The 13,361-nt window shown below is 39.2% G+C and overlaps 1 protein-coding gene across 8 annotated transcripts in view; it reads left to right on the forward strand.

Annotated features, from left to right (window-relative positions):
- PDZRN4 (PDZ domain containing ring finger 4) overlaps positions 1–13,361 on the forward strand; it is a 273,876-nt gene that overhangs the window by 167,648 nt on the left and 92,867 nt on the right. The window contains exon 1 of one of the 8 annotated variants that reach the window (XM_038169318.2): positions 1,690–1,982. The exons of the other annotated variants lie outside the window; for them this stretch is intronic. Coding sequence (XP_038025246.1) covers positions 1,914–1,982 — 69 coding nt within the window. The 5' untranslated portion in view covers positions 1,690–1,913. Of the gene's footprint in view, positions 1–1,689; positions 1,983–13,361 lie in introns of those variants that run through there. 8 annotated transcript variants of the gene reach the window in all.

Here is a 13,361-nt window from a genome sequence, read left to right on the forward strand (position 1 = left end):
TGATTCCTCCTGACTATGCCCATTTATTAAAGGAGATGAAATTTAATTAAAATTTAGTCCCAATCTATCTGTAATTTACATAGAGGGTCTAGAAAACTTCACTTTTATTTAGAGGTTACAGCAATGGTCCAGTTTTTCATGTAGGTTTCTATGCTCAGCTTTCATTCTGACCGTTAGGTAAAATTAAGGCCCAGAAAATCGGATTATTACATCCCAAGGGGCAGGACTGATAAGCAGCACATGATTGTTGATCTGCTTGCTACTTGGTGTTGGTGGTGTTTGAGGTCCTGCTGGATGCAAAGCCAATTTGTTAACAATTAGTGCTCATTAGAATCATTTCCTGTTATTGATTTTAAATGTTTGACAAAGCACTTTTAGGAAACTAGACCAAAAAAAAAAAAAAAAAGAAAAATAGTAGCTCTACATCAGTGCTTAGTAATTACAACTCTTTAGAGCCCAGTGTCAATCTCAACTAACTGGTTTCATTGGTTTCTGAGTAATTATTTCTGCAATGGATCCCACCTGCTATCCCCTCCAGATTAAAGATGCTTTGAAAGAAGGACATAGTTCTTGATTAACAGAGTTGCTGAGAAAGGAGTGAAGAAACAAAAGCAACTTCTAATTTTCTGGTTTAGGGTTTGTTATGTTTTTATGTTTTTGGTTTTTGTTTGTTTGTTTGTTTGTTTTTTACTTTGCAGAACTCTACTAATAGATGACATAATATACAGCGTAGGAATTAATGTCAGCCTGGAATTAAGTGTGAATTCCATTGGCCGTAGCATTTAACACATAGGTTTAATTTTAAATGCATCCTTGCCTTTATACACACACTGAGAATTGCGGAGCCATTAAAATCTAATTTACAAATAGTAAAATTAAATATAATAGCATGTTGTAATAAAAGCTTTGATATCTAGGAGTCCAAGAGGGTATAGCCGCTAAGTTTCTTGGAAATTGGGACTATAATTACTATTAATCTGTTTTACATGCCAGAAGTAACTTGTATGTGAGATTATTTAATAAACAGTACAATGTGTGTATGTATGTAAAATGCACTAAATTTGCATGCCTGCATTTTCCACATATACTGTATATTTATGACAAGTTGTTACAGACTCATGCTTTTTAAGAGTATGCTGGAATTTTGGTTAAATTTGACGGTGTCAAAGGTGACATTAGCAGTACAGCCATCTGGGTTAGTTTTCTCTCCATTTTTCTTTTCTTTCTTTTCTTTTTTTTTTTAAAACCTGATCAGCCCACGTTTCAAAAGTATTTTCTTATAATGCCTGCAAATATTTTAAATGCATTAGATGATCCCTGTTGCACAAGGTGGAGACCTAACATAAGACTTGGCTTGTGCCTTTACAGTCCCCATTCATGAATTAGTCTCACAATTGCTGTAAAAATTAAGGCAAGTGTGGGTGAAATACACAAACCTTAGTCCCTCTAACCTTAATAAACAGAGATGGTATTGACACAAGTGAATTTTGTTTAACCACAGTACATTTGCTTCTTAATTAGTGAATATTCATCTGTCATCAGCAGCAGCTATGACACCCCTCCCCGCTAACACGTTCTGTCATAAATAATCAATGAGAGGCTATTAATATTCATGAGTGAGAATCTGTGTAGTCATGTGCACTGATGCAGAGACAGGGGGAGTGTTGCCATGAACTGAGTCGAAACTCTGTGTGTGTATACGTGAGTGTAAGATAGTTAGGGAAAGGGAAGAAGAGCATGCTGCTACACACTGCCCTGGCTGGTGCTTCCAGCTCTCAGTGGTGTGTCTGTGTTTCTGGGCTGGAGTGACTGATGAAAAACAGTAGTCAAGTCTGGAGGGTGATTCCCTGTCAGTGCATTTGCCTTTCAGTGCTGGGGAAATTAGAGGCTTTGCTCTTGTGTTGCTTATTAGAATGGGCTGCAATCTGTGCACTTTTCAGAAGAGAGAAGAACACTACAAACTGCTCTATGAAGTTTCACAGGTGAGTGCAGAGGATATTACCAGCATCTCCAGAGTAAAAATGTGTGAGCTTTACAGACAGTAAGTAGACATGCTTTTGTTTTGTTTTGCCTTTTTTTTTTTTTTTTCCTTTGCAAATTTGCTGGCTAAGTTGTATTGGGGGGGTTGGTAATTATTAGTATTTTGGGTGCCTGTTGTTTTCTGCTCGTTTGCCACTCCCCCTTCAGATGACTTCCTGTGGGATTCTTTTAACATTTTTGTGCATCTTCTGCCAAGATGTCAGTCATATAGCAGCAGTCTCACTGAACCGTATCGGTGGTGTTTTAAGGGAGCCCTTAGGTTTGGTAATAAGACTGATTTCAGATAAGTTGCACTGCTGCCTCTGAAAGTGTTAGGTCTGTGATCTCAGGTATTTCTAAGTTTCTAAGGAACAAAGTTTTTATGGCATGTCTGTGCTGACCAAGGAGTGTATTAAATTTTCAGATTAGTTAAAATTGAAATGATTCTAGAATATACATGTTACCTTGAAACAGGTACCAAGTACAACAGGGTCTCCATGGGTGAGGTGTGCTTGTTCATTCCTCGGTGTGCTATTTCTATCTACTACTAGACAAAGATTTTAATCCCATCTAGTTATTTTGGTGTCTCATTCAGCAGCAGGAAAATAGTATCGTAGCAGTGTGAGCAGTAGTGTAGCAGTGTGCTGCTAACGTGTTCCCAGCTCCTTCAGAATAAGACAAGAAAAGACGAAACAAGCACTTACCATAATAGCCCACAATTTTGCTCAGGTCCTATTGAATCAGCATTTGATTTGCAGCTTTTTGTTTGTTTTTCCCCTGGCACAGCAGAGCCTCACATACTGAAGTTTAGTGCCTTTCAGCATCTGCTCCCTTCCTCTCTATAATTTGTCCTCGCTCTGACACACTGCTGTTGACGGAGGCTGAACGCTGGCAGTTTTGGACTGCGCTGCTGCTGACAGGCAGCGCGGAGGAGAAAACAGCTCGCAGCGTTGGTGGTCTATTGGCACAGCAGCAGCTAAGTGCCCATTGCCGACTGGTTCCCTGCGAGTTCCTCCTGACGTGATTCATTTCGCAGTGGGCTAATTACAAAGTGGATTCTCTACACATGAAGCAGCCTTCTCAGTTGCAGTGTTAATGCACATTTTCATGGTAATGTGATCAGAGCCTCATTAGCCAGTTTCCAAAATGATCCTCTGCATTAATTAAATACAGAAATGACTCTTTTTTATCACCATAGAGAGGAAGAAGAAGATTAACATTGTTAATTACTTACTGGGGGCAATACCTCTGCATCATTTTTTACCATTGAACTGGCAGACATATTCAGTCTTAAAAGAATGTCCACTTGCAGGTAACTGTCCACTGCTCTGGTGTGTGAAGACGGTCTCTAGGTGGAACACTTCCCTTTAGTTCAACAGTTACTCATAATCCAATCATCACGTTTTCTTATAGCAATAGCACAGGGAAAAGCACAGCAGCACATTTCCATCTCCTCCCTTTCCCCTCCCAGCTCTGGACTGCCAAACTGATCTGAAAGTGTAAAATGGAGACAGTGGAGTAGGTTGGTGTCTGCTTTTCCGTGCCAGGGAATAAGAAATTCAGGCTGTGCTCTGAAGGGGATTAAACGTTTCTTGAATGGCTGCGTGTGTGTAAGGAGAAAAGAGGCTGTTCCTGGGTTAGAGTATGCATTTTTAAAACATTCCTTGCATTAAGGCTCCACGGTAATAAATGCTATTGAAATGATCAGCAAACCAAATGTGGGGAGGGAAGGGAGAGTGTATTATAGAGAAATTTTTCCCTTTATGTTGTCCTCTGTGCTGTTGAGTTGGAGTGTTTGTTGATGCAAACAACCGAGGTGCAAAATGAACTAATGTTTTCACTTTTTGCTCTGGTGTTTCCAGATAAAGTGTAATCCCTAGAAGAATCTGAGTGAGTTTCCTTGGGGAGTCAAATGCAGTGAACCTGGTGCTGCATCTTGTGCTGTTAGGGAAATGTCACTGATAAGGTGCAGAAGGGGAGCAGAGAAATGACTTAGTATGCTCTCTGTCGGATCCTGTGTTCATCTGTAAACCCACTGCTATCTTTGTTTCAGTGTATGCAGGTCAGAGCCCAAAGGATATGATTTTAACCAGGTGTTGCAGCAGTGATCAGGTAGCATCGCACACCATAGCTGGCTCTGTGTACAGTACCGATTTGCTGCTCTGGGTAGGAGCAGCAGTAGAATATGATAAATTCAATTAAGCCAGAGCAGGCATTACTACTTGATTTGCAAATCCCTTTTTAACTCTCCAGTCCTGTAATTCCTACACCACAGCCTTGGCTCTTTCATCTGCACGATTTCTGGTGAGCTTGGACAAGTTAGCCTGTCAGGGACATGAACTGACTGAGGATGAGCTGTGGCTCACTAGCATGTGTGGATCAGATAGATTAATTTATATTCATATAAGGAAGCGATCCCAGCTTCATCTCTCACCTTTCCAGTGCTAGGCTACCTGATACCGTGGGTGGTCGGCGTGCTCGTGTACTGAAAATACAATAAACAAAGGAAAGCACGTCTGCAGAGGAGAACCATGCAAATTCTTACAGTGAGGCTTGTTTTCTGCTCCTGTTTGTAGTGAGGTCAGATTCAGCACTGGAGAGCTTTTTGTTGTAGAGCTGCTGGGAAATGAAGACATCGTTAGAATATGTATAATTCCCTGCTCCTCCCCACCCCCTTCCTCTCGGCTCACTCTGCCTGTCACCGAGATAGCGGCGCAGAGACTGTGGAGGCCCGCTCAGAAAACAGCATTTGCTTGAACAGCAGAGGCTTTTATTTTGATAACTGCGCCTCACACTTGTAGATTGGGATTAAAACAAAAAGTCAAACCCTCGTGTTTTAAGAATAAAAGCTTCTGAGATACCATTATGCGTTGGTGAAGCACCCTCATGCTTCTGAGTGCCTCTTCACCTGTCCTCGGGGCAGAGGACGCCTCGGCTTTGCTTCTTGACTTCCCCCTGAGAAGGCATCAGGCATAGTCCCTGGCCCCCCTAAATCCTCTTCTCCATGAGCCTACAGCTGGAGAAATGGAAGCCGTCTCGGTTTGAGATTTATGGCCCCGCATGCTACTTTGTGGGGCACATTATTATTATTTCCTGCATGCTGCATAAGCAGGATTGAGCTAATGAATGTGCAGCCAGGAAGTCTACTTCAAGACATTTAGAGAAGGTGGGACCTGGTGGGTGCTCATGTCCATTAGGAACAGACCACTGCTGCTCTCAGCTAATTTCCTCTTGCACTGCTCTGGTGAAAGAAGTGAGTTCAAGTCAATTCTTAACTGAATGGTGAGGGATCTTTTCAGTGAAAAGTAAAGAGTAAGATGCTAAGGATTGGAGAGAATGAAACTGGAGCACCATCTGATCAATTGTCAGGAGTTATCTTCAATAGCCTTAGATGAAACTCAAGGAAACATTAATTTTTCAGCCAATTTTATGGGTATCACTTAGAAATACTTCTGTTTGCTGGAATTTTTAAGCTTTGTTTCCAAAATGGGCAATTTAATACAGAGAAAAAGAGGAAAGAGAGAGAACATTACTTTCAGAGGTCAACCAAAGACCCCTGCAAACTTGTCTTGAGTTACATGATAAGAAATAGTCCTGGCTCAGGTGAGCTTAGAATTGAAAGGCAGAAAAGAAAAAAGCTGGAAGGGAAAGCTGAGGCAGCCTGGGATGGCTCAAAAAGTGAGTGGTAGAGCTAGGATTAAAGCTAAAAGGTTGCTCATTTTCGTTTTACATTTGACCTTAGATGATAGTAGAGCCTGCTTGCAGCATTTCTGAATCCTCTGAAGACTGATTATGCAGTTTGCTTCTCATGTTGGTTTCCATAATTAGCATAAAGCTCAAATTTTTACCAGTTTAGAGTTCTGATTTTATGTTCATTTTGACATCCCTTGGGCTACTTGAAGTACTGAGTTGCAGTGGTACATCTCTTCGCACTGAAAGCTGTTCACAGGAGAGACATCAGGTCTGCCAACTAAAGGAGCAGAGGCATTTTTGTATTTTTCATGACATGATACTTATAGTTGGTATTGCAATAATGAAAGAAGACTGCAGGCCAAGAGTGTTTTTTTGTCATTAGGTCCTGCCTTCTCTAGTCCCAGTGAAGTTTGAATTTATTCAGAGTTAAATAGTCTAGATGATGTGATCCTTATTTGCCTTCTGAACCAGCCTTTAGCCACTAATACTTATTTCTGGTGCTTATGCCATGTGAGATATTATATTACATTACTTTTTTTTTTTTTTTTCCCCTCTATGTCACCAGCAATGGGAAAGTGCTATCTTGTGATATATCAACACATATGGACATATTTTGGGACTCATTTATACTTAGTCTTTATTTATAATAGAAATTCTGTGGCAGGATACATTTAGCTCTGGAAAATATTAAAGGAGAAAATTCTAGATTTAATTTTCTGGAAATTAATTGAATTATTCTACTTGAATTAAATCAGTAGCAAAAGTAGACCTGGTATTTCTTCTAGTTCCTCTCTAAATTTTTAAACAAAGCAGAAAGCACCCTGATTCTGAACACTTCCAAGCAGCTCTTCTGAATACTGATTTATCTGTTTGAAAAGTTTTTTTTTAAAAAATCAGGTGTTGACAGATTCAACAAATCTGTGGGAGTACTGTTTCCTCTCAGTTAACCTGAAAAAGTTTAGAGCTTAGCTCTACCGAATTCCCCTATCAGCTGCACTGTCTCATACTAGTAGATCAATGTATTTATGGTAAAAAGATGATCAAGTAAAACTTGTCATACATTGCAAGCAAATTGCTACATTCCTAGAAACTTGTTTGGAATTTCCCTAAAGAACTTTTGCTGAAGTAAAAAGGCTTTATAAACTGCCTTCATAAAAGCTGACTTTCCTTGGAGAACAGGAGGTGGTCTTTGTGGTTAGTCGGCATGGCTTTTCTGCTTCTTCTCTTACGTCTTTTCTTTAAACTGATAATTGAGCAGCATTCATCTAAATAACTAATCCTATTGCCCTAACTTTCTGCAGACTGTTCTCCAGAAGAGGCTCCAGTGTTGTGGCATTGCCAACAGTGGAGCTCGCTGTGCTGTCGTGGATGCCAGTCCATAGCAGTGTTGGCTGCCTGACAGAAAGTGTCCCCTGGAGCCCCTTGTCTGGGCTTGAGATCTCATCACAGAGCCACATTTAGCTTTTGTGAGGAGTCCTAGGGGATGGTGCCATGGGCATCTGGGCCTGGAGACATACAGGCTGCTTTAAAACAAACAGCTCTGGCCTCCCAGACAGATGGTGGCAGCAGCCAGGATACCCATGCTTACAACTAGGCACATAAAGAGGTTTTCATCTGCTTTCATAAAAGCTTAAGGCCAACAGCTGTATTCTGGGGATCGTTCTTTTGAATGTGATACCTGATTTATACAATAACAGCATAAGTGTTATTTTGGATGTCACCCCAACTGCCTTTGATAAGACATTTATTTTTTTTTTTCCCTGATAAAATCCAGAAAACTCTGAAGTGTTGCCACTGACTTCACTGAGGCCAGGCTTTCATTTTCTGTGCTCGTTTACTGTCTTGTAAAAAGCATACAGTTCCTGTGCATACCTCGAGAGGAAGGATAAAGAAAAAGTCATGAGATAAGAAAGCAGACAATAGTCTGTGAGATAACAATTCAAGGGATGGGTACAACAGTGGCAGCTATAAAAAGCCATACCATGATTGTATCAGTAACCTGCAGGGATATGCAATGCCATGGAAAAAAAAAAAAAAAGAAGTGGTTGTGGTACTGAATATCATGATTTTCTCCAGTATTTTGCTATACCTTGCATCTCAAATTTAGCAACGGGGATCAAGGGTTCTTCTAATGATCAGACTTTTATACATTTTTCAGAGAGCTAGCCTTTCTTAAGGCTTGCTTCCTGATGTGATTTAGTATGGATATAATCCTTGGGCCTAAGGCAAAACATAGCTTTATGTGAGTCTTATACATCAGTGATGTGATGGAATCAATTTTGCTACCTTCAGCATTGGCAGGACTGATAGCTGCCAAAGAAGCACATTGTAGGGTTTCAAGTGGGTTGTGGGTGGTTTTTGTTTGTTTGTGATGGATTAAAAAGTACATGGGTTAAAATATATGCTCTGCCAAGTGTATATTAACTGGCAGTAAAGTTGTTTCACCCAGAGTAGTCCTCTCGAGCTAAGACATTAACAGAGACATGAACAGCAGGGCCTGGTGACAACGAGCAGCTCTTCTACCCGTAGGGATTTTGTGAGGTCTCATAATGAGAAGCTGAAAAATGGCTGGACCTTTGGCTTTAAGGATGTTTAACTTCAGAGTGTGTGACCTGTTTTTTAAAGGAAATGAGTTTTTTATATGCTCACAGTATATGGTTTTCTGTCCACCCCATGACTTTAAATCCACTGGCTAATTTCAACCACAACGGTTTTTCTGATATTCTAGGTGTATGTGGGCTTTATGAAAATTACTCTGATGATACTGCTGGGTAGATTTTTTTTTTTTTGAAAGTAAAGGGAATTACCAGCTTGCAAACATCATCTCAATATCAATAAATTAAATAATTTAAAAACTTAGATACAGATTATTTTTTCTGAACTTGGTTTGTGGTTGCAGTGAAGATAGTTACTCGCTGGTTTGTGTGTTATAAGTTTCTTATTTGTTTTTCTTTGCATGATAATTATCAAAACAAATATAATTCTGTTCAGACAGAACGTGAGATCAGTTACTGTTAACAGGTTATGATTTTTTGATAAGAAGCAGTGGTTCATAATATTTTTCAAATATTTTTGTGCAATGGACTGAACCTAGAAATGGAATTACACTGTGGATTGGATTGTATCTTATAGTTCTTTGCATTTTGTATTTAAGTTTAAAGTATTGGTATAGGCAGGCAAAGGACATTTATTTGGAAATTTCTACATAATGGGATGCTGTGAACTTGTATGATCCTCACTGTTGTGATTTTTGTTGTTTCACTTTGAGGAAGTTAGGAAATTCTACATATCCTTCTCTCAGGTGAAAAAAATAATTAGTTGTTTTTCCTCTAGAAGGAAGGTTGCTTGGTTGCTTTCCTCCTCCCTCCACCCTCCCCCCCCCCCCCCCCCCCCCCTTTTTCTTTAATCAACAGAAACAAACCTTAATAATCAGTGGAATGAAGGAGAGCAAACATTTGTTTTCCTTTCTTTTGTGGTCTGTGTATGGGAACAGTTTATTCTCTGGAGGTTTTAGCCTTCAAGTTGGACCTCTGAAACAAAAGCAGTGTGGAATGAGTAACCTTCTATACTACCAAGTCATGTGTAGAGTTCATATACTTCATATGCATTAGTGTCAGAGTTGAACCTGAGAGAACTCAATCTGCAAAAGTCTATGAGCATCTTTAATTTGCCTAGATGCAACTTATTTTTTGTGTTCTCCACCTAGAAGGAGGATTTATTTATTTATTTATGTATTTATTTTTGGTTATTGTTATTTCATCTCTTCCCCCAAGTCTTAGAATTCTACTGTTTTGAGAAACTGCTTTTCATTACAACAGCAGCCTCACTTATGATCAGTGAGAAAAGTTTGCTAATAACAATCAGATTTAGTTTATAGCTTAAGAAATTGGAAAGGAGCTGGGATGACTGAAATACAACGTTTAGAAACAGTCTAAATTCTTGAATGTTTGCTACTCTGTGTGTCTGAGGCACCACTGCTGGAGAGGTGAGGCTGTGATGCTCCCATGTAGGGTTAGCAGCTGTGCATGGCCTTAAGGAGGAGGAAACCTTGTCCTTTGGCTTTCAGGCTTTGTCCTCAGCCACCAGTGTGTCAGCAGAAGCCAGCTGTGGCTGTGTCAGCACAGCAGGAGACCACAGGTGGTTTCTAGTGAGGATTGTAGGTTCTGCCCCTGCATCCCCAGATACACCATCAGGGACCGTTTTGGTTGCAAATGTCAGTAAAGCTTCCGTGTCCACACGCAGCAAGCTAGGAAGGCTCCAGGGAAAGGTCCACAAACTCATTAGTTGCTCTCTAATGTCAGAGGAAGAATTAACTGCAGCCTCAGTGCCTGTGTCCTGAGGACCAAGGGCAGCGTGGGAATGGGTGAACTTCATTAAATCCTTCTGAGGACTGAACAACTGAAATAGTCAAAAAAAAAAAAAATCTATCTTCAGTTATATGTGGTATAACAGAACAATTGACTGACCTATTTCATAGGTTTGATCGTGTTTGCAGTGTGCTTTTTGCACATTATAGTGATGGACTTGCAGTGAAAACTACTTGGGGAATAATCATTATTCAGGCCTTCAACTTTCTCATAGCTAAAATATGAAGTATTCAAGATTCCTCATGATATCCATTGGCATATGACTTACCAGTTAAAATGTTTTAATAATGGCAGAAAAAAAATGATGGGAGAAGAGGGTAAATTATTCATTAAAGTATTTGTATGCTTTCTCAGAGGTCAAGGTAACCAAAAGTGGAAGTGGCATTGTATCTCTTCCTGCAATGTTTTTATGCCTTTTGTTGTTGTTATTCTTGGTTTTGGTTTTGTTTTTTACTTTCTATTTGTTATGTGTTCTACTGTTACTGTCAGGAAAGACACAGATATGTCAGTGTATAAATGGTAATTCCAGAAAGAGTGTATGGTATCTAGATTGTTTTTCACAGATGGATATAATTCCACCAAAATGCTTCAAAAGACAATATATATATATATATATATATACATATATATTATTATATATGTTTCACCAAAGTCTTGTTGTAGAGGAGAAACACAGGAAAGAAATTTCCAAAACATCTGAATGTTTTTATATGTCATTACAGGGAAATATTTAGGTTGGTTGACTTTTGAACTGACTTCGACTCAGTACTTTTTAAATGGTGTGTTATTGCATATAAAATGAAATAAGGAAGCAAAAAGTGAGTTAAGTGCTCTTTTATCTAAAAATGTTTTGCTCTTTCCAGAGTTATATGTGCTGTTTGTGAAATCTCTAACCTTCTCCTGACATGATATTTCCATCCTCTGTGGATTTCCCATTGTGAGATATGTAACTTGGTGTTCTGGTGTGGCAGCTGGAAATCATCCCAATGCATAACTGTTTTTACCAACATAAGTTTCTTGTAGAGATGTTGTTAGAACGCAGTCTCATATCTTGTGGGAGAGAAGGAGGGTATCCATAGCAAAGAGTGCTTGTGTAAATGGTTTCCAACACAGTATTTGTTAGAAAAGAATACACAGTCATCTTCATAGTGTGTGTTGTGATGCCAGAGAGTGATGTTGCTCTGTTTAGGACTGTGTGCCAAAGGCTGGCTTTTTGCCTTCTGGCTACTGCGTGCCACTGCCTAAATATCTGTGGTGTATCGAAGCACATGGCAAATTGAAGCACAGGGCTGTTAAGCACAGCAGTGGGACTTCTAGGTCTGCCTTTAATTCCTTTCCTTGTGGGTATATTTAAATATCTGTTTTCTCTTTTCCCTTTCTGGTAAAAAGTTGTGTATTATTTAAAGCTTTAAAGATTAATTGCAGAGATCCGAGTTAATGGCTAATGAAGAAACCGGAGTTGTATTGACTAATAATAATGATGGCGATCACAATAAGCATTGTAAAATGCCAGATCAATCCATTCAGCAATTACCGACAAAGTTATAACACAGGTGGATCGTTGCAGAAGAATGTAGATCTGACTGCATTTCTCAACAGTGGTACAAGTGTTGCTCTGGAATCCCGTGCTTCTTTAAAGTTCAGACAGGTTTGGTTTGTTGGAAGACTGTTTTTCCTTCAGTGTACGTTAAACATCAGCTGTGATAGGAATTTTATGTGCAATTTTCCTTGAAACTTTTCTCAGATAACTAATGGGGATATTGCTTATTTTTTTCTCTGTATTTTATTTCATAGTGCAAATTGCTCAGAGGATTTTTAGTATGGTGCAAATTATAAATGTTAATTTATCGGTAATGTTTTCTTCAGGTACTACAAAAATAGGGGGGTTGCTACTTGCTCCTTAGTAGTGGGGGGTGCTGTTGCTGTTGATAAGTTCAGCATAAAGCCTCCTCACTCCTATGAGCATAATATGTTTCAGATCTTATGTGTGAATCTTACTAAACCATTTTTAAAAATGGTAAAATCTTATAAAACCTTCTTGATGAAATAATTTTAAGTTCTTAATATAAGGGGCTTTTCCTATTTATCTCCAAATGACTTCTTTGTCCCCAGATTTACGTATTTCCTTGAATTAAAAATGTCATTTGGTCATGTTCAGTAGGAGAATGTCTTTGAAAGTCTGACCTGCGGGAACATGATGAATAGTGACAGGGGAAGGATTTTGCCCAGTGAGAATACCAAATCATGTAGCACTGTAGTTTCACTTACTAAATATTGTCCAGGCTCTATTGTTGAACCCTATGCTGCCAGTGTCACTTTGTCAGGATGTTTTCTGTCCTGTGACTAGTAGCTTCAAATGTACTCATCCATCTTCTTGTCCCATTACATTTCATGTGACTGATGTTCTGCACCCATTAAAATTGATGGGAAAGAACAAAGAGAAGAAAAATGTGCCCTTCAACTGATTATGCCTTTGAAAGAGGAAATGAGACTCTACTGCTATATAGGGTGAATTTGAACAGTTATGTCTGTTTTAACAATATTAATTATTTTTTATCAATCCTTATTAGCACTTGATCCCTTATTTTGTTCTTTTGTTATATTGAGAGCAGTAAATTTATGTCAATGACTTTCTCCTTTAATTTTGTGACCATATGTGAACATACAGACTCTTTTAGATGTATCAGCTGCCTCTGGTAATCTTGCCCATGAGATATGGCTAGCATGCCTGAATACCCTTTCAGGGAAGGATGGAGGTATGTTTGATGAGCTCAGGTCTTTCCTCTGAGGACTTTTCTCAGCCACAGCCCCTGTGAGTGCTTTTGTGGGATTTCACAAAGTTCTGCTAGGTGATAAGAGCTTGCTCACCTTGTGCTAGGATCTGCAGGGCAATTAATGGGAGACTAGAAATACAAGAGTCTTTGTAATATTGGCTTTATATCATGGATACAGATGGCTTCCCAAAGTGTTAGTCCAATGTTTCAGAGTTATATGAGGGCCATTAGCCAGCTGAATGGAGAGAATAGATGTCATATTTATTGACAACCAAGGACAAAACACAAAGGAAAAGCAAAAGTGAAGGCTCCTGTGTGATTGGTATGTCTCATTATTTATAGCTTATATGACAGCCTTCTCAATACAGCAGCCAAGCATTCCTTCCTGTTTGTGCATGATAATGAGACTGTTTTATTTATTTATTTATTTTCCAAATCTGGGCTTTGACCATGATCTCACTTGTAAGCCCAAGAAATGCAACATTATGTGCCCCAGTAGGTTCCCTAA

This window comes from Anas platyrhynchos, chromosome 1 (assembly GCF_047663525.1).
Source record: "Anas platyrhynchos isolate ZD024472 breed Pekin duck chromosome 1, IASCAAS_PekinDuck_T2T, whole genome shotgun sequence".
Taxonomy (NCBI): domain Eukaryota; kingdom Metazoa; phylum Chordata; class Aves; order Anseriformes; family Anatidae; genus Anas; species Anas platyrhynchos.